A 21,822-nucleotide genomic window follows, 5' to 3' on the forward strand; every position below is an offset into this window, starting at 1 on the left:
TCCTGTGAGTGCTGTCCGTTATTTACCGATTGACTTGTAGGAGAGGCTTGTAATTTTTTTTTTTGTGTACAAAAACCCCCCAAATGTAACTTATGGTAGAAATGGACACACGGATCACAATCAGATCCAGCACACTGATGAAAGTCCTGTCGCGGGGATGACTATTCATTTACCTTATGTTTTACACAAAAACACCAGAGCCGTTTCTAGTTTACCATTGTTATTTACTAAACCTGCTCACATTATAAAAATTACACATAAGAAAGGAACATGGATGATTTATAGCTCTGTTACAAAATAGATTTTGCATAGTAAAAATGAGGCACAATTCTTACATGTCGTCATCTAACTTAGTTCCCTTTTCCAGTTTTTCTTACAATTATGTAGCATAAAGAAGGTGTATTCTTACACCTACAGTACATTTCAGATATCTGACATAAGAAAGAAAACTCCTCCTTATTGAGAAGTAGAAAACGGAGATTTTGCAGTGTATATGCCGACCGTTGTTCATTGCCATATACAATTTAATTGGCTCACAACTGAGTTGTTCAGCATACAGTAGTCATGAAAGTCCAATTGTCCAATTCATATTTAGGTTATATCTTTTCCAATTCCATGATGAGATTCTCATATCTATGTGCAATTTTATGCATTGGTTTAATAGACACAAATGAACATTATTGTCTTTAAAAATTCCCTGCAGTCCAGCATGGCTCTGAAAAATTACTATATATATGTCCCATACTGTGTGTATATATCATATGAGGCTGACAGGACCACCCTCAGTGTCTCATGCCCGGCTTATATTCTGGCATATTTGCTTGTGATTTATGTTGATGGCCATCATTTACACCAGGTGTACAAGATGTGGCTGATATTGTGGACTTCTTCCACATCACAAAGGCTGGATATTATGGCTGAAACCATGAATCCATGTGCTAAATATTTACAAATGGCGCATGACATATGAAGTCATTTTTCCACAATATGCAGGGCTGCTGTGGTGATGCGAGGGCACATTAGAAATCTGTTTAGAGGGCTAATCACACAAGTGGCAGCAGTGAAAGCAAAACGGTCTCCAGGATTTTTAGTATTTAATATGAGACCTTGATTCTATAGAGGTTACTTTTTTTGGCTGCTCACTCTGGCTTTGATAAAATCCGTGTTTATCAGCAGGATATTATCATGACATGAGCTCTGTACAACATCACCACCAGCAATTGTCTGCTTTCTACCTATAGTCAGCATGGGCAGAAAGCTGCCAAACAGTGGGGTGGGTAGAGTTATACGGAGCTCACGATTCAGAGAACTGATCTGCAGCAGATAAAACTTTGATTTTATCAAAACAACAGCAAGCAGCTCAGTAATTGATACATTGCTGTAATCAGGATATTTGTCTCTACATCATGCTGTTCTCAGATGGGATAGCAAAAATCTGGTGACAAATTCTCTTTAATAAGAAAAAACCTGATGACAAGTTTGATTTCAAGTGTATTATCACTCAAATATTATAAAATTTAAAAAAAAAAACAAAACAAAAAAACGTAAAGTCTAAGAAAAAAAACAAAAAAAAACAAGAACCCCAAAAAACTGCAACAATTCAAATTTCCACTGCCTATCCTTCCCTTATGGTTACAAAGTATTGAATTTTACATAAAAGAATATTTTATGAACCAGGAGTGTCACTTGTTGGTTCTCGCTCTGAAGCCAGTGTAACATACCGTATATGTGACACACACTCCAAGTCACTTAATGTCTCTAAAGGGAACCAGTCACATCCCTTTTTTATATTAAGCTGCCCCCAATGTCTTGTTAATGATGCAATGTGCATCATTAACATGTTTTTTTTCAAGCAAACGTTCCCCATATTTATCATAAAACCCCCACTTTTTATGTTTACTGTATGTAAATGCATTACATATCTTTGTTTCTGACATAGGGATCACGCTTGCCTTTGGTTCATTTATGGTCAGTCAGGCTCTCGTCAAGCTATGCACGCCCCCCGCATTGTGATCGATTGCCATGATTGGCCCAATATCCTGGCCATCTCACCATATAATCCCGCGCTTGCGCACTGCCCCTCAATTGCACGGGCATGCCCACGTCCCCAGATCAGTTTCATATGTCTGCACGCTCCGGGTGCAAAATGGTGGGAGCACAGGGACATGCTCCAACGGAGACGCGAGAAGGACCGTAGCATGCGCAGATATGAAATTAATCTGGGGACGTACACCAAGAGATTTGCAGTGTGCAACGCAGGATTAGATGTGAGATTGCCGTGACCTCAGCCAGTCATGCCAATCAATCACAATTCTGGCACTGTGCATAATTTGAAAAAGGAGCTTGACTGACTGTGACTGAACTGAAGTCAAGCTCCACCCCTATGACTGAAACAAAAAAGTATCCAATGCATTTACATAAACATAAAAAATGTCTTTTGTATGATAAATACAGAGAACTTTTTTTTTTTTAAAAAAGCATGTTAGTGATGCATATAGCATCGCTAACAAGACATTGGACAGTTTAATATATGAAAAAGAAAGTTACAGGTTACCTTCTAAAACGTTGTTCGAAAAAACATCTAGAATCTATAAAGTAGGTAGTACTTTGTGTGAATGAATACTTCACAAGGACTATATATTGTGCTGTCTATATGAGCTGTGCAATGAGATTGCCCACCAGGCATACACTTTAACTTGTAGTGAGCAGCTGGACACTTTAGGATCTGGAAAATCACAATTCTTTTTATCACATTGTAGCTTTAGAACTTTTTTTTTTTCTTTTTCAGTCAAGACCTGGAGTGGATACACAAGAGAATTTATTCAGCATTATTTAAAGCTTTCTCTCTGTTTAGGGTCTACAAAACCCTATGTTGTATGATCACGGCTATAGAAGAAAAAAAAAATAAACTTCTGAATGCAATACTGTGCATACACTATCATAGTGTGGCGGTAACATAGCAAGGTATGAGAATATTAAGGAAAAAAAAAAAAGAAAAAGGTGGACGTACACTTTAAGGGACCATTATATATGCCACAGTGGACTATTATTGCAATAAAGAAAGGAGGCTTGCATAGCAGCCATTATAATTCTATTTAAAGAACAGTATAAAAAACATTTCAGAAAATATATGGAATGTACTGGTGTAAGGCCACCTGATAGCACTACGCGATCCAGCAAATGCACCCTTTATGTAGCAATGTCCAGTTTCAGCAACATACCCTTCACAGACTTCTTAACAGACCATGTGAAAGGTAGCGCTGCTTTCAGTGTAAAGCTTTAGGTTGTCATCATACGAGCAGCTGGACACACACAATCAAAACTCATCTTTGTTGGCCAATGGTCGTACAACTTTGAAACAAAATCATGTGGAAGTTGACTAATATGAGTGGGTTTTGTTCTGGGGTCTCCCGGTCTTAAAATGTTTTGCTGGAAAATTTGCAAAAAAAAAACCAAACAGTACATACTGACATAGGTTAACACTTGACACATTAGCAACACCTGCATTAGAGCAACGAAAACATGGAAAGATCATTGTCTTAGCGTAAAGAAGGACTCGTGCACATGACCGGATTTTCGTTGCGAACTGACAAAACAATGGATCGCACTTGACCCAATATTACATATTACATTTTTTCTCAGACCAAGCCAGTCGGAGGAAGAAAATTGAAGCATGTAAGAGTTGGATCCAATTATCAGATCGCACTCGGCTATGCAAGTCAATGAGTCTGTGGAAAACATTGGACTGCACTCAGATGACATCAGAGTGCAGTCCAATTTGCATGGACTAACAGAATGAAGCAGAGATTTTTTTTTTCTCCATCCATCTTCTCATCCGAGATAATCAGATGACATTCCGATCAGAGTTAGATCATAGTGTGATTTGCATAATCATCCCGATTCTATCGGATGAGAGAATATACGCTACTGTGACCCTGGCCTAAGGCTGGACGGCGCTGCCTGTCAAACATGCTTCTTGACTAAATGTTGTTCAGAAAGATTACAAACACTGGTGCATCATTCAGGTCATGTAGTTAAAAAAAAAAAAAAAAATCACTGTGGGGGTGGATTCTCTTGTAGAAGTTAATTGCAATCGGCTTGCTTATTATTAAAGGCCACACTGTCTTGCAGTAATCATGTGACCACTAACAAAAAGCAAGCAATATGAAAATAAAACACTAATGACAGAATGGAAAGTGTCGGACTTTAGGAAGCAGTTATTTCGCAGCTGCACCGCCGTTGGATAATGCACTCATGCTGAACTCTACATCGGATCCCAGCCGCAAAGCACTTTTTGCTTATAAAAAAAGATAGACATTTCTTGGCTGTTCGGTCTGACTTTTAGTGCAGTGTCAGACCATGCTGTCACACAAAATGGTCAACTCCGGTCCAGTGATATCACGAGCTAATAAATCGCTGAATATTATGTTACATTTTGGGTATGTTGGTCCAAATAAAATTCTGCTTTTTCATACACAAGTTTGGAGATCTATATTCCGCTAGGATCACTGGAGTGAAGAGGGTAAACGAGTACTGAGCACCGTGCAATAATATCTGCTTAACACAGAGACCAAACTATGCTGACTGCTCTACTATTACCAAATCTGTGGGAATGTAATGATCTCAACTTGGCTTCTGGAGCATATAACTAGAACACGGACATATCAGAGCGAAGCATAAAGTAAACCTCTAGCTTTCACCAACCTGCAGTTTTTTGGTCAAATATTATGCCATGATTGCGCTCTCACATATTTATAGCAGTTTTAGCTCAATTTGATTATACAGAGTTCTCCATCTCCAGCATAGACATACATTTTAACCAAGTTTTTGCACTCCCATCTGAGAGCAGCATGATGTAGGGACAGAGACCCAGAATCCAGCGATGTATCATTTACTGTGATGCTTGCTGCAGTTTTGATAAAATTAGTTTTATTTGCTGCAGATCTACCAGTTCTTTGAATACTGAGCTCTATATAACTCTGCCCATACTACTGTTTGGCAGCTTCCTGTGTATACTGTGTAAACACACAGCTGCTGATCAACTGGAATTAGGCTCTCTGACCCTACATCATGAAGCTCCCAAATGACATAGCAGAAACTTGCTGACAGACTACCTTTAAAGGGAATTTGCCAGCAGGCTTTTGCTACTTCATCTGAGAGTAGTATATTGTTGGCAAAGAGACCCTGAATCCAATGATGTACCACTTAGTTTACTGGGTGCAGCAGTTGTGACACAATCAGAGCTTTTAAATTTAGCAATGCAGCAGAGCTCAGAAAGCTAATCACACCCACTCCAGGCTCTCTATGTACAATGTCTATAGACCGTGAGCTGCTAATCAAAGCAGGGGGTGTGTCGGACTACCATTAATAAGGCACTGCAGTCCAGTAAGTAATCTCCTGGTGCTAAAACAAACAATGCAGGTAAACAACAACACGGACCTTGATAAGAGAGGCATTGCTGGAATCTGTTTTAACCCGTACCGCATGCAGTCTTCAGAATAGCTAGCAAAAACCTGCTGACAGATCCTGTTAAAGATAGCATACTGGTCTACAGTCACCACTATAGGGAGCTTAGGATCTTACCCCCCCCTACAGTATTTATTATGAGATCAATGTATAACGGTATGGAAAATGTTGTACTCTTTCTCTTGTAGCAGCTGTATGCAGCAAGTATGTTGCACTTTAAAAAGCACTGGCAGGTATACAGAAAAATGATAATAGTCCGGCAGTCTGCACCATGTTAGTGAGAGGGGTTTAAACCCCCCCCCCAAAAACGAACGATTTAGCTTATAATAGCAATATGAATCGGCCATGGTCGATGCGCAGTCAAATACTGTAGAATGTAATGTGATTGTACAGAGATGGAGACAAAAAACTAGAAGGCAGCCTGGCCCACCGCTTGTTTCCGCTACTACTGGAGAGCAAAATTGCTAATTACTGCGATTTAGAAAAATGACTAGATTTCTGCTTTTGTACTGAAAAAGTTTTTCCCTATAACTAAAGTTACACTTTAGATCTACAGTATATACATGTCTATACAAGTGACTTATAACTCTGTCTCCGAGCTCCAAGCACTATAAAATATAAGAAGTGAGCAATCAGGGCAGAATTCAGAACCAATTCCAGAGTAAGGGAGGGTTTCATTTTGAAGGGATACAGTATTTGGTAATGCGCCTGATCCCTTTATTCAAGTGATAAGTGGGGAGGAACTTCGCTCAGACACCCAACAATGCCATCTTCAAACATGTCTCAAGGAATAAAGTGTATATATTCTCTACCCTGTAAGGATATAATTCATGTTCGCCTACACAGAATACTTTTCAAGTTCATTCTCTAAAACGAAAAGTCCTCAGAAGGGGCCGCGTAAGAAAAGCCAACAAAAGCATCATCTGCTTCTTCAACACTGGCATTAACAATAGAATAGTCTGAAGATACACAGACAGAATCTGGAACCATGACATCTGTAAACTCTGTGTCAAAATTTGAGATATCATCTGGGCCATCCTACAATGAAGAAAACAAACACAAAACATTAGAAAATGAATTCAAACCATAGAAAATTATTAATCACCGACAAAAAATGCCCTAAGCCGCAGAGCTACATGTGACAAAATCTGTTCTATTTATGTCGTCACCAAAAGCCAAATAAACTGATACAAATGACTACAACATCTAATACAATAAATCAATTTGGTTGTAATATTAGTTACATGATTAAAACCAATTAAGAACATGGAGAGCCTTCATATTAACAAAAATCTAAGGCTAGTTTCACACTTGCGTTGAACGGCATCCGTGGCATTGGGTTGTGTGACGGATGCAACGGATGCGTTGCATATAGTGGCACAACGAATGCAACGGATTGTACAAAATGATGCAATCCGTTATAGTTTTCTTTTTCTTGACTTTACACATCTGGGCATGCGCAGTTGTGTAAAGACTGTTGCGTTAACGGAATCCGTCAAATGACGGATTCTAACGGAATCCGCCACCATAGGCGTCCATTATAAAAACAACGGACGCCAACGGAATCCTGCCGGTTGCGTTTTTTTTTACGCTCCGCCAAGCGCAGAAAAACACTACATGCAGCGTTCCATCCGCCAGGTGCATGCAACGCAGCGTCGGCTGATGGATGCAACGCAAGGCCATCCGTTGCTATCTGTAGCTAATAGAAGTCTATGAGGAATAAAACGGTTTCCTACAATGGTTGCCGTAATTCCTCAAGGCGGCGGATAGCAACAGATGCCATTCAACGCAAGTGTGAAAGCAGCCTAACAGATAATGATTGTTCATGCATAGTAATAAAGCATAGGGAATGTAATCTCCCACGTATGTGCCCGACAAGCGTTTCAACGTCCAACATAGGGGTGTACGATCCATATGTAACTTATGTAATTGTTATATACTCCAACTTGCCTGTGAGTCTTCTGTGCTTGGTTTCATATCAAACATGATCCATATGTAGTGATTTACTACTAAGCTACTGTTGTGGCATATATCTCCTTATCCTCCCTGCATTTTTTGGTGGATGGTGATCTACTGTATATATGGAAGCACTTAGCACCTATAATTTGATCTATGTTTCTTCATGGATTAGATCCTTTTTAATTATCTGCATGTATGCATCCATACTGTATTTAAATAACTTATATACCATTAAGGAAGCTCTTAACTATATTAACATTCCCAGCATATTTAGGAGGGTCACGACCGTACAGTCTCATCCGAGATAATCGGGTCGATTATGCAAATGACACTCCGATCTGAGTTTGAGCTGAGTGTCAGCATAATGTACTCAGATTCACTTGGATGAGAGAATTGGAGCACACTGTGAGAAGATGGAAAACAAAATGTCTCCATCTTCTCCATTGTGCCGTATATTTCATGTTCAGTTTGCTGCTGTTCACATTTGTTCGTTAGGAAGTGGCGTCAGTTTTTTCATTTTAGATTATAGGGTCATGCCTTCTGACTGACCTCTCTTCCCACCAGCTTAAAGGTTAATTTTAAAGGGGTGGTTCACTACTCACCATTAGTGGCCACATCGCTGTAACATTCATAGGGAAGCCTTTTCTCAAATATCTTCAGCAGTACATTCTGCCTCTGAGCAATGCTATTGTGGTCTGCTCATTGTATCATGTGACCTCCCCGGGCTCCGTAACCTCTGATATCCGGTGAGGTCACGTCAACTTCCAATTGACCCGACATCACAGAGGCGGGCCCCAGTCTTCCTGAGTGACTTGGCTGTGGGTGGAGTTTCACCACTTGTCACAGCGCAGCATCTCATGCTCTCTCTCCTTCTCTGCAGAGCGCCGGAAGCAGGAGCGATGCTGTGCTGTGATGAGCGGTGAAACTCCGCCCACAGCCCAGTCACCCAGGGACACTGGAGCCGCCTCTGTGATGTCGGGTCATCTGGAAGTTAATGTGACATCACCGGATCTCAGAGATCACGTGATGGGGATGAGTGGGCTGCAATAGCACCGCTCAGCGGCAGCATGTATTACACAAGATATTTGAGAAAAGCTTTCCTATGAGTTTTACAGCGATGTGGCCACTAATGGTGAGTAGTGAACCACCCCTTTAAATTTTCTATTAGCAGGTTCCTTCCCCACCATAAAATTGTAGGCCATTTAGCCCAGGTACAGGCATTTAGGTAGGGATGAAGCATAAGAGATACACCTTTACACTGTGTGCTGGGCTCACATAAAATGGTGTATCAATTTTTAAATGTATTTCCAAAGAAGTAAAGCATGTCCAAATTCCTATGTTGAATGGCTGCACATCTTAATGTCTCAGAGAATAGCTGTATATTTGTTAGTGCATGGAATCGGACTGCACGCAGATGTCATCAGAGTGCAGCCTGATATGTCCCACACACTCATTGACTAGCATGGCCAAGTGCGATCTGAATATTGGAACAAATTTGGACATGCAGCGAGTTTTCCATCACTGTCCGAGGAAAGAATCTGACAGGTGCTCAACCCCATAGAGAAACATTGTTCTGGGTATAATCTGATGTTTTGTCGGATTGCTCTTGGACGGAAAATATGCTTGCATGCTTTACTATCAATAATGATGTTCACTCTGCCCCTTGATTTTTGTTAGCATGGCGATTATCTGTATAAGGTTTTAATTGTATAACTAATATTACATTAAAGATTGGTTATTTGTATCACATTTGTTTGTGGTAGTCACTTTTATAGATCTACATGTAAATTATTAATTGTAAGGCATATTTACATACCACATGAGGATGATATGGCGGAGAGATCTTTTTTTCAACCATCTCAGTCCAGTTTATAGTTGAGAAAAATGGATGCTTCTTAATTTCATTCTATGAAGAAAAGAAAATGAAAGAGGCAATTCTATACCAGTAAGAAATAGGGAAATGTTTTTCTGAGTACGGCTCTGTGTTTGAATTACAGAACAAAGGACAAGGAAGTTACAATGATTAATACAATGACCGTTTGGAACAAAGTCATACCAGGAAATTCATACTCAAAGTATTGCGGTATTGTAAAGAGGTTGTGCTGTTTTCTTAGTATCAGGTCCTAGCTGTTGAGGTTCCTTTACAGCAGGGCACGTGGAAGGGGAATAGAAGACAAGTAGCTAGTTTTCTTGCCTCGTGAAGCAGAGGATTGATCACAACAATATTGAGGCTGGGGGACCATGGGCACTCAGCTAGGACTCTGCTAATTCATGAAAAGTATACACAGAACTGGAGGACAGAGGACAGAGCACAGTGCCCCTGAGTGTCGTAGTGTAAGGAGGTGGTCGGTGTGAGAAGAACTCCCCTCTGAAGACCCCAATCAGAATGTTTTATTAGATTTTAGGTTGGTTATGTTGTAAGTGTGGCTCGTGTCATCTAGTGACCAGAAGGGCACAGTGTTGTATTTAATGCTAAAATGATAGCAATGTGTGTTTATATGCCTTTAAAAGTGTTTTGTACCTTTCATATTGAAAGACTATATTGTGTAAAGAATGTGTAAAGTATTCGTGCAACGCAGGGACAGAGAACAAGAGTAGGGAAGTGGTAGCTAAGGTGTTAGTAACGTTAGGTTAGTATGGTTAGGACAAGAGAGTGGTTTATAGATAGAAAAGATGTAGGAGAGTTAGAAAGGTGCAGGTTAGATAAACAGTGCTGAGGAGTGCCATAGCCAGGTAGCTCGGGGGCATTTCACAGCAAGATCACAAGGGGTTAAGGAAAAGTTTAACCCCTTAGAGGAGCTTGGGAACTAGGTTCCTGGGACCCTCATAACAAGGAAGAGTGCAGAGCTGGGACCCTAGATATCAGTCAGGGTTAGACCAGTCTGCTGTGACAGAACACAGCCAGAAGAAACAATAGAGAAACCCTGCTGAAGAACAGTAAAGTTGTGTTTTGAGAAAAGAAACCCTCCTGTTGTCTCCTTGATTGAACCTATACCAGAGAATAGAAAGAAACGAAGTATCCTAAAGCCCCCGTCACATTTAACGACTTACCAGCGATCCCAAAAATGATGTGACCTGATAAGGATCGCTGGTAAGTTGCTGGGCGTTCGCTGGTGAGAGGTCACACAGTCAGACCTTACCAACGATGCAGTAACGATGAGCGACCTGTATAGAAGGTCATTGTTAGGTGTCAAACACAGCGATATGCCCTGTCCAGCAGGACATCACCTTTGAAGAAAATGGTCCGGACCCTTCGGCAACGACTAGCGATCTCACAGCAGGGGCCTGATCGCTGGTAGGTGTCACACATAACGAGATCGCTGGCAAGATCGTTACTGCATCACAGGAGCGGTGACGCAACAACGATCTCGTTAGCGATCTCGTTGTGTGTGACGGGACCTTTAGATGGCAAGTAAGTGGACGAATCTCAGAGGTCTACTAGGCCCTCAATCAGCATGTATCAGGACTAGGGGGATGCACAACACACTGACCACAACTACAGTGCCCCTTGCCACCCTGTGTACAGTGGGACAACACAGCAATTAGTATAATAATTAACTGAAGCTGAAAATAGTATTTTTTTTTTTTAGCAACACTTACAAAATCATCCTTTGAACCAAGCCTTTGCTTTGGATCTTTTTCAAGTAGCTCTTCCAAAATCGATGACGCTGTTATGCTTATGTCGGGCCGTGTTACCAAGGATTTGTGCAGAATGTTTTCATACATGACTGCAGTGTCACGATGATAAAATGGAGGCTACAAAAAAAACCAAAAAAAAAATATAAAAATCATTGCGGAGAAAACATATAAAACAAAACGTACGATGAGATGAATTACCATGCAATGTGAGAAATGTTTAAAGTTGTATTGTGACTGTTTTGCCATCTGACATTTAGACTACCTGTAGCAGCAGCCAGAATAATAGTGGCTAGATTATGAAATACCGTCTGATTGTTAAAGAGCCTTCAATGTGCAGCCTCCATCCCTGAATGTAACTAATAAGGTGTGTGGCTGCACGGACATGGGATCCCTACAACGCAGGGAGATATAAGAAAGGAAAGTCATTTAGGTTTCACAATGTACTTTATCAACTGGGCGATGTATTCCAGCATTCCTCAAATGCTCATTGATTTAATGTGATATTGTTAAATGGCTAAGCCTCCAGCTCCAATAAATTTGTGCACTTTTCTTTGATATTCCAACATTTTATAACCTGTAATAAGCATGACATTTTTTTGTTTCTTTGTATGTAGGTTACGTTTTAAAACCATTAAAATAAATTGTAAGGGTTAAAATAGGAAAACGTTTTTTCAAACAATACTGCACTTTGAGAGGAGCAGGTATTTATATATGTGGAGAGTGTGTGTTGTGTATTAGAAACGGAGGGTGTTGAAGACTTACAGTATCTATGCTAGCTTTACATTTTTATATAATATATCATTACTGGGCCTTGCATATATGACATAGCTCATTTTTTAGTAACTGCAGTCGTCATGTACATCAGGACTCCCCAATCTTTTGCCCGGGAGCCATATGTGGCTCACGGGCCCGTGATATGTAGCTCACGGGCCCGTGATATGTAGCTCACGGCTACCTGTCAGCTTGGTACATTACCACCAAGTTTAGCACACAGCTATGAAGAGAAGGTCTACAGATGGTGACTTGTGAGTAGCCCCAAATAGAAGACCAGATCTGTATGCTCATATACTGTGCTCGAGAGTGAAGAGATAAATTAAGTATGGCACTTTGGAGACAGGATAATACTGCCAGTCACAGGAGGTGCTTGTAGGCGAGTGTTAGGCACGGTGGCTCAGTGGTTAGCACTGCAGTCTTGCAGCGCTGGGGTCCTGGGTTTGAATCCCACCAAGGACACCATCTGCAAGGAGTTTGTATGTTCTCCCCGTGTTTGCGTGGGTTTCCTCCGGGTACTCCGGTTTCCTCCCACACTCCAAAGACATACAGATAGGGACTTTAGATTGTGAGCCCTGATGGGGACAGTGTTCCTGATGTATGTAAAGCGCTGCGGAATATGTTAGCGCTATATAAAAATAAAGATTTATTTATTATTTATTTATAACACCAGAAACAAGGAAGCTTTGGCTGTTATACCAGAAACAAGGGCTCTGGTATGACTATTGTTGAAGGAGGGGGGACAAGCAGCGGGAACTCGATGCCAGCTCTAGGTGGGCTTTGAATGCGGCTCACGAACCTCTCAGAGCTGGATGTGCCTCCCAAGTTAAGAAAGGTTGAGGAGCACTGATTTACATCTTGAAGATCAGAGCAGCTTCCAGTGTTACAGCAGATGCACTGGGAGGGAAACCTTATAGCCCACCATCATCTGTGTAGGCCTAAGGCTATGTGCGCACGTTGCGTGTTGTCATGCAGTTACACTGCGATCTGCACCGCAGTGTAACTGCATGCGTCATGCGTCTGTGACGCCCTGGACAAGCCAGGGGTCACAGGTAATGACATCACCACACCCTACACCCCGGTTAGGCACATCAAAGCTAGACCCAAAAATCCTTGTTGCCTTCCCCAGGGGCTGTTGTCCACACCAGGGGGTGGAGCCAGGCGGTTGGTCTCCACCCACCAAGGAGTTCACAGTCCTGGAGGAGGGAGAACACAGGCAGTCAGAGTGAGAGTTAGAGTTTGGAGGAGGAAGTGAGAGGAGTTGAGTGGTAGAGGAGCAAGTGTGAGGAGAAAAGTGACAGCAACAGAGCCTGAAGTTGGTCCGGGTGTGTGCCCCGGACAGAGACCGCAAGGTTAGCAGACGGCGGTGACCGTCTGCAGGAGTGGCCTATCAGAGTTGCCGTAAGGACCGTGGACGGGTGGTGGCCCGGCGGTACCGGACCGGTACACAAGGTGAAGCCAGCACCATTGGCAGGGGCCTTTCGGATCCCGGCAAGGCTTGGAGTCGCCGTGAATTTGCCAAATCCGTCAGTGAAGGGGACCTCCGGGTCTCCAAACAACTAAGTCCCGATTGAAGGCAACAGTCCAACCGTATGAGAGAGACACCGCCACCGCCAAGGCACCAGTTTCTCAGGACCAGCGCCTGCGGGCAAAGAGGGGGCTCCTCCGGCCCATATCCAAGCCGGGGAGCGGGTTACCAGTGGGAACCCATTGGAACCAACAGAAGTACTAGGTGCAGGGAAAGAGACAGTCACCGTTAACTACCGGGGAAAAGCAACAGCAGCCGTCCGTGGGAACCGTCTTTCCAGCTGTGTGTTTTACCGAGAACTGTGTCATCGTCTCAGGATGAGTGAGTACCACCGTGCCGTGCGGCACAGCGCTGCCCCCGCGACCCTGCACCTCACCAGGCCCCACAACCCGCCTGCCATCTACTCCTACCCCATCACCGGGCCCCGGGACAACCAACCTCCTACCCACGGAGGGGAGAAATAACAACAAAGCTGCTCCCTGTCACCGCTCCCGGAATCCCCGTCCAGAGCAGCGGTGGTGTCCACACAATCACCACAACCGTGGGTGGCGTCACTGACAATATCCCTAAAACCAAAACCGTTCCCCTTTTCACTCACGGGCGAGAAGTGCCGCTCGAGTCCCCGGGATCTGGCCCATCGCTCGAGCCACCGAGCAGCAGCGGCAGCCGGACCCGAGCAGTGGGAGAGCGCAGCGTCCCCTTCTCCGCCCGCGACACGTCCCCAACACAATCTATGGAGATTGTGCAGGGGACGTGCGCACGTGGCATATTAGAACACAGTGCTTCGGCTGCTGCCCGAATCGCTGCGTTCTAAGAAGTGACATGTCACTTCTTACGTGCGCTTTGCATGCGGTCTATAGGGAGAGGCAGCATTCAGAGCGCACGAATTCTGCAGGCACCAGGCGCTTCAGAACGGAGCTTTTCAGCTGCCCTCTGAAGCGCACCTTTTAGCTGCGGTGCAGGGCGCCCGTGCGCACATAGCCTAATAGTGAAGAAACAGCAGCACTGTGGGGGAGGGGGAGGGTTGTTATATTTTTGGTGTTCTAAGCAAATAAACTACTGATCTGTTTTTCCTTAGCTAAAGACAGTACAACATATGACACCCACCCCCCCCCCTTCAAAAATGTCTGTATTTGACACAGGAATTTAATACAAGATTTCACATTATTAAATTTACCATTTCCCTAATACAATAAGGCCTTACAAAACTCAGTTTTTTCTGTTTCTTTGTCTGTTATGCTATATTGAGTGGCCGCTTACACTTGACTGGAATCCCATCTGTCATCCCTTCTAACTATTCAGTAATACAATAAGTGTAGAATTGATATTTACCAGGCCGTGCAGCATTTCAAAAAGAACAGATCCAAGACACCACCAGTCTACGGTGTTGTCATACGGTTGTTTCTTTATCACTTCTGGTGCTAGGTACTGAAAAAAATAACATACATTTAGTGCAATTTTTCACCAAGCCAAAAACGTTTTTGCCTTTATTTAACAGGAACATTCCAAGACTTATTTTTGTTGTCACAGATGTGATGCACAGAGAAAACATTGACTTAATCACCTAATTATTCCATTAGTATGTCCATTATATCACATTTATGGGATGTCAAGAGTCAAGACAATATATTAAAGAAGATTAATAAACTGAGTAATTCAGAAGTGACATTTTGACAGCTGGGTTAATGGTACGTGTATCATTTTTTTGGTTTCTAAAAAAAAAGTGCAAGAAAACCCTTTGTCAGTGAGGTACATGGAAGTTTTGAGAAGTTGAGGGCAATGCATTATTAGGGTATGTGCACACGACATAATTCACACTACAGTGTAGCCACCGAGTTTTCCCAAAATGCTGGAAGCTGTTTTCCTGATGCGGCTTCACCACTGTTCTTACAGAAGTTCTGCAACCGGCAGCTCCCACTCTTTATGGTCAAGTATAGATAACACAGTTTCCTAGTCGAAGCAGTCTTAAAAATGAGGATGCCACTTCTTTAACAGTATCAGGGTTTCTGAAGACAGAACATCGTTTTCACATTGCTGTACATCATGTTCATATTATAGGGCCCTTTTCAGGTGGATTCTAGGTGGAATTTGACTAAAAAAAAAAGAAGGGAATTTTGTTACTTACCGTAAATTCCTTTTCTTCTAGCTCTTATTGGGAGACCCAGACGATTGGGGTATAGCTACTGCCCTCTGGAGGCCACACAAAGCACTACATTAAAAGTGCAAGGCCCCTCCCCCTCTGGCTATACCCCCCCGTGGTATCACGGGTTCTCCAGTTTTAGTGCCAAAGCAAGAAGGAGGAAGCCAATAACTGGTTTAAACAAATTAACTCCGAATAACGTCGGAGAACTGAAAAACCGTTCAACATGAACAACATGTGTACCCGCAAACAACCAAGAAAACCCGAAGGACAACAGGGCGGGTGCTGGGTCTCCCAATAAGAGCTAGAAGAAAAGGAATTTACGGTAAGTAACAAAATTCCCTTCTTCTTCAGCGCTCTATTGGGAGACCCAGACGATTGGGACGTCCAAAAGCTGTCCCTGGGTGGGTAAATAAATACCTCATGTTAGAGCTGCAAAACAGCCCTCCCCTACGGGGGTGTCACTGCCGCCTGCAGGACTCTTCTACCTAAGCTGGCATCCGCCGAAGCATAGGTATGCACCTGATAATGCTTGGTGAAAGTGTGCAGACTGGACCAGGTAGCTGCCTGGCACACCTGTTGAGCCGAAGCCTGGTGACGTAATGCCCAGGACGCACCCACGGCTCTGGTTGAGTGGGCTTTTAGCCCTGAAGGAACCGGAAGCCCCGCAGAACGGTAGGCCTCTAGAATTGGTTCTTTGATCCATCGAGCCAGGGTGGCTTTAGAAGCCTGCAACCCCTTGCGCGGACCAGCGACAAGGACGAAAAGTGCATCGGCACGGCGTATGGGCGCCGTGCGGGAAATGTAGATTCTGAGTGCCCTCACCAGATCTAGCAAACGTAAGGCCTTTTCATACCGGTGAACCGGATGAGGGCAAAAAGAAGGCAAGGAAATATCCTGATTAAGATGAAAAGAGGATACGACCTTAGGGAGAAACTCCGGAATGGGGCGCAGCACAACCTTGTCCTGGTGGAACACCAGGAAGGGAGCCTTGGATGACAGAGCTGCCAGCTCAGACACTCGCCGAAGCGATGTGATTGCAACAAGAAACGCCACTTTCTGCGACAGCCGAGAAAAGGAAACTTCCTTCAGAGGCTCGAAGGGCGGCTTCTGGAGAGCAACTAGTACCCTGTTCAGATCCCATGGATCTAACGGTCGCTTGTACGGGGGCACAATATGACAGACCCCCTGCAGGAACGTGCGCACCTTAGGAAGACGTGCTAGACGCTTCTGAAAAAACACGGATAGTGCCGAAACTTGCCCTTTAAGGGAGCTGAGCGACAAGCCCTTTTCTAACCCCGATTGCAGGAAGGAAAGAAACTTGGGCAATGCAAATGGCCAGGGAGACACTCCCTGAGCAGAGCACCAGGACAAGAAAATCTTCCACGTTCTGTGGTAGATCTTAGCCGAATTCGACTTTCTAGCTTGTCTCATTGTGGCAATGACTCCCTGAGATAATCCAGCAGACGCTAGGATCCAGGACTCAATGGCCACACAGTCAGGTTCAGGGCCGCAGAATTCTGATGGAAAAACGGCCCTTGGGACAGTAAGTCTGGTCGGTCTGGCAGTGACCACGGTCGACCGATCGTGAGATGCCACAGATCCGGATACCACGACCTCCTCGGCCAGTCTGGAGCGACGAGTATGACGCGGCTGCACTCGGATCTGATCTTGCGTAGCACTCTGGGCAAGAGCGCCAGAGGTGGAAACACGTATGGGAGCTGAAACTGCGACCAATCTTGAACCAAGGCGTCTGCCGCCAGAGCTCTTTGATCGCGCGACCTCGCCATGAATGCCGGGACCTTGTTGTTGTGCCGGGACGCCATTAGGTCGACGTCCGGCACTCCCCAGCGGCGACAGATTTCCTGAAACACGTCCGGGTGAAGGGACCATTCCCCTGCGTCCATGCCCTGGCGACTGAGGAAGTCTGCTTCCCAGTTTTCTACGCCTGGGATGTGAACCGCGGATATGGTGGATGCTCTGTCCTCCACCCACATTAGAATGCGCCGGACTTCTTGGAAGGCTTGCCGACTGCGCGTCCCTCCTTGGTGGTTGATGTATGCCACCGCTGTGGAGTTGTCCGATTGGATTCGGATCTGCTTTCCTTCCAGCCACTGTTGGAAGGCCAGTAGAGCAAGATACACTGCTCTGATCTCCAGAACATTGATCTGAAGGGTGGACTCCTGCGGAGTCCACGTCCCCTGAGCCCTGTGGTGGAGAAATACTGCTCCCCACCCTGACAGACTCGCATCTGTCGTGACTACTGCCCAGGATGGGGGCAGGAAAGATCTTCCCTGAGACAATGATGTGGGAAGGAGCCACCATTGTAGAGAGTCTTTGGCCGTCTGGGAAAGCGAGACTTTCCTGTCCAGGGACGTTGACTTCCCGTCCCATTGGCGGAGAATGTCCCATTGAAGTGGGCGCAGATGAAACTGCGCAAAGGGAACTGCTTCCATGGCTGCCACCATCTTCCCTAGGAAATGCATGAGGCGCCGCAAGGGATGCAACTGGCCCTGCAGGAGAGATTGCACCCCTGTCTGTAGTGACCGCTGCTTGTCCAGCGGAAGCTTCACTATCGCTGCTAGAGTATGAAACTCCATGCCAAGATACGTTAGTGACTGAGTCGGTGATAGGATCGACTTTGGAAAGTTGATGATCCATCCGAAAGACTGTAGAGTCTCCAGCGTAGCATTCAGGCTGAGTTGGCATGCCTCCTGAGAGGGAGCTTTGACCAATAAATCGTCTAGGTAAGGGATCACCGAGTGTCCCTGAGAGTGCAAGACTGCTACCACCGCCGCCATGACCTTGGTGAAGACCCGTGGGGCTGTCGCCAGACCAAATGGAAGAGCTACGAACTGAAAATGGTCGTCTCCTATCACAAAACGTAGAAAACGTTGATGTTCTGTAGCAATTGGCACGTGGAGATAAGCATCTCTGATGTCTATTGAGGCAAGGAAGTCTCCTCTGGACATTGAGGCAATGACAGAGCGGAGGGTTTCCATCCGGAACCTCCTGGCGTGCACATGCTTGTTGAGCCGTTTTAGGTCCAGAACAGGACGGAACGAGCCGTCCTTTTTTGGAACCACAAAGAGATTGGAGTAAAACCCTTGCCCTTGTTCCTGAGGAGGGACTGGGATAACCACTCCTTCCGCTTTTAGGGAATCCACCGCCTGCAGCAGAGCATCTGCTCGGTCTGGCCGTGGGGAGGTTCTGAAGAACCGAGCTGGAGGACGAGAATTGAACTCGATTCTGTACCCGCGAGACAAAATGTCCGTCACCCACCGGTCTTTGACCTGTGACATCCAAATGCCGGAAAAGCGGGAGAGCCTGCCCCCGACCGGCGATGCGGAGGGGGGGGGCTGGAAGTCATGAGGTAGCCGCTTTGGAAGCGGTACCTCCATTTGCTTTCTTGGGGCGTGTGTGAGTCCGCCACGAATCTGAGTTTCTTTGCGTCCTCTGAGTCCCTTTGGACGAGGTAAATGGTGTCTTGCCCGAACCTCGAAAGGACTGAAACCTCTGCTGCCACTTTTTCTGCTGAGGTTTGGGTGTTCTGGGTTGTGGTAAAGAGGAGTCTTTACCCCTGGACTGCTTAATGATGTCAGCCAATGGCTCGCCAAACAGTCTCTCTCTAGACAAAGGCAAACTGGTTAAACATTTTTTGGAACCAGCATCCGCTTTCCAGTCCTTTAACCACAAGGCTCTGCGCAAAACTACCGAATTGGCGGACGCCATTGAGGTGCGACTGGTAGATTCTAGGACCGCATTGATAGCGTAAGACGCAAACGCCGACATCTGCGTGGTAAGGTGCGCCACTTGCGGCACTGCTGGATGCATGATAGCATCCACCTTTGCTAAGCCAGCTGAAATAGCCTGGAGAGCCCAGACGGCTGCGAATGCCGGAGCAAACGACGCGCCTATAGCTTCATAGACAGATTTTAACCAAAGGTCCATCTGTCTGTCATTGGCATCTTTAAGTGAAGCGCCATCCTCCACTGCAACTATGGATCTAGCTGCAAGTTTGGAAATCGGGGGGTCCACCTTTGGACACTGTGTCCAGCGCTTGACCACCTCAGGGGGGAAAGGGAAACGCGTATCTTTAGATCGTTTAGAGAAACGCCTTTCCGGGTGAGCGTCGTGCTTCTGAATTGATTCTCTGAAGTCAGAGTGATCTAACAAAGCACTCAATTTACGCTTGGGATAAAGGAAACGAAACTTTTCCTGCTCCGCAGCCGCCTCTTCTGCTGAAGGGGCTGGGGGAGAAATATCCAACAGCCTATTGATGGCTGAGATAAGGTCGTCTACCATGGCATCCCCATCCGGGGTATCCAGGTTGAGAGGGGTTCCAGGAGTGGATTCCTGATCACTCTCATCAGACACATCACAGGGAGACTGATTGCGCTGAGACCCTGAGCAGTGTGAAGACGTCGAGGGTCTTTCCCAGCGAGCCCGCTTAGGGTGGCTGGGGCCATCATCTGAGTCATAATCCTCGGCCTGTGAAGCCGGGGACCCCCCTGTGGGCTGGATACATTCCAAGTAAGGGGGACCTGAGGACAGAGGCCTCTCCGTGCCCAGAGACTGAGCCCCATGCATAGATTGCAAGGTCTCAAGGATTTTTGCCATAGATACAGACATATTATCTGCAAAAACTGCAAAGTCCGTCCCTGTCACCGGGGCAGAACTTACAAGCGTCTCAGCCTGGGTCGCTACCTCTCCTGACTCCGGCTGGCGAAGCAGCACCGGGTCGGAGCATTGCACACAATGGGGGTCATCAGAGCCTGCTGGTAGATTAGCCCCACATGCAGCACACGCAGTATACACAGCCCTTTTTGCCTTGGCCGCCTTGCGTTTTGAGGATGACATGTTGCTGCTTCCACAGAGCGATCTGGGATATGCAGCCAGAAGCGCACCTCACAGTGCAAGAAATACAATATCTATATATATGTACCCAGTACACTGACACACAGTGAGGCACTAGAGGGACCAGCACAGAAAAATCGCTTACCGCCCGCTTAAAAAGCGGGTGTGTGGTCGCCAGATAGCCCCTAGTCCAGGTCTCCCAGAGCCTTGCGTCCTTCCTCCAGCCAGGCATGCATGTAATGGCTGCCGGCGTCTCTAGAGAGGAAGGGGGGCGGGCCCTGGGCGTTCCTGGCCAAGAGCGGGAAGCCTGCTTCCCTCTGTGCATAGTGTGAGGGCTGGAGCATGTAAATCAGGCTCCAGCCCTCGTCGCTGCTTGCGAACAGCGTCTCTCCCCTACCCTGAATGACAGGGTGGGGGCGGGAACGAAACGGAGCTGCCGGCGTCCTAGGCCCAAAAAGCCGGGGACTAAAGTTATAACCGCCGCCGCCGTAAAAGCGCGGACGGCGGATCCCCGGCGCACCACAAGTCACAGCAGCGCCGCCCGGTCCAGAGGGGGTCGGCGCTGCGTTCCCATACACAAAACATCCCCCAGTAATCTGTAGGGACACAAACTCCAACATTGCGGTCCCCGGCGCACTACAACACCCAGCCAGCCCGGAGTGTGTCTGTGCCTGCCGGGGACACAGAGTACCTGTAAGATGCAGGGCCCTGTCCCTGATCGTACTCCTGCTCCGAATCCATCAGGTTCTAATGGGTCTGTGGATGGAGCCCGGCATCAGAGCTGAGAGGCCGGCAGGATCCCACTTCCACAGAGCCCTACAAGGGGATGTGGAAGGAAAACAGCATGTCAGGCTCCAGCCCTGTACCAGCAATAGGTACCTCAACCTTACAACACCATCCAGGGGTGAGAAGGGAGCATGCTGGGGACACTATATGTGTCCTCTTTTCTTCCATCCGAAACCGTCAGCAGCTACTGCTGACTAAAATCTGTGGAGCTATGCATGGAATGTCTGACCTCCTTCGCACACAAAGCTAAAACTGGAGAACCCGTGATACCACGGGGGGGTATAGCCAGAGGGGGAGGGGCCTTGCACTTTTAATGTAGTGCTTTGTGTGGCCTCCAGAGGGCAGTAGCTATACCCCAATCGTCTGGGTCTCCCAATAGAGCGCTGAAGAAAAAAGTTGTTGTGTGCACGTATCCTCAGTAGACTTTAGGCCTCTCATCAAGTTAGAAAACAATCACCAGGTAGAGAGCCATGCACTAAACCAAATATAAGGACTATCTTCAGACCATATCAGAAGGATTAATGTAAAAACAGTTTTTGGTGGGTATGCATTCACAAAATGTTGTCTTTGTGCACAGCAGAACAGTGCCTATGTAGCCACGGCAAAGTGGTTAAACTGAACATGGTTTCATGAAATACCCAAATTATAGGACGTGTTGAAAAATTATTTTATGTAG

The 21,822-nt window shown here is 45.7% G+C and overlaps 1 protein-coding gene across 2 annotated transcripts in view; it reads right to left on the reverse strand.

Annotated features, from left to right (window-relative positions):
* Window positions 1-21,822, reverse strand: part of SGK3 (serum/glucocorticoid regulated kinase family member 3) — a 150,338-nt gene continuing 128,516 nt past the window's right edge. For both annotated transcript variants that reach the window (XM_075353214.1, XM_075353213.1), the window contains 4 exons: window positions 14,696-14,791; window positions 11,026-11,181; window positions 9,242-9,331; window positions 1-6,504 (listed from right to left, as the gene is read on the reverse strand). In XM_075353214.1, the coding sequence (XP_075209329.1) occupies window positions 6,334-6,504; window positions 9,242-9,331; window positions 11,026-11,181; window positions 14,696-14,791 (513 nt within the window). In that variant the 3' untranslated portion in view covers window positions 1-6,333. The remainder of the gene's footprint in view (window positions 6,505-9,241; window positions 9,332-11,025; window positions 11,182-14,695; window positions 14,792-21,822) is intronic.

This window comes from Anomaloglossus baeobatrachus, chromosome 6, assembly GCF_048569485.1.
Source record: "Anomaloglossus baeobatrachus isolate aAnoBae1 chromosome 6, aAnoBae1.hap1, whole genome shotgun sequence".
NCBI lineage: Eukaryota > Metazoa > Chordata > Amphibia > Anura > Aromobatidae > Anomaloglossus > Anomaloglossus baeobatrachus.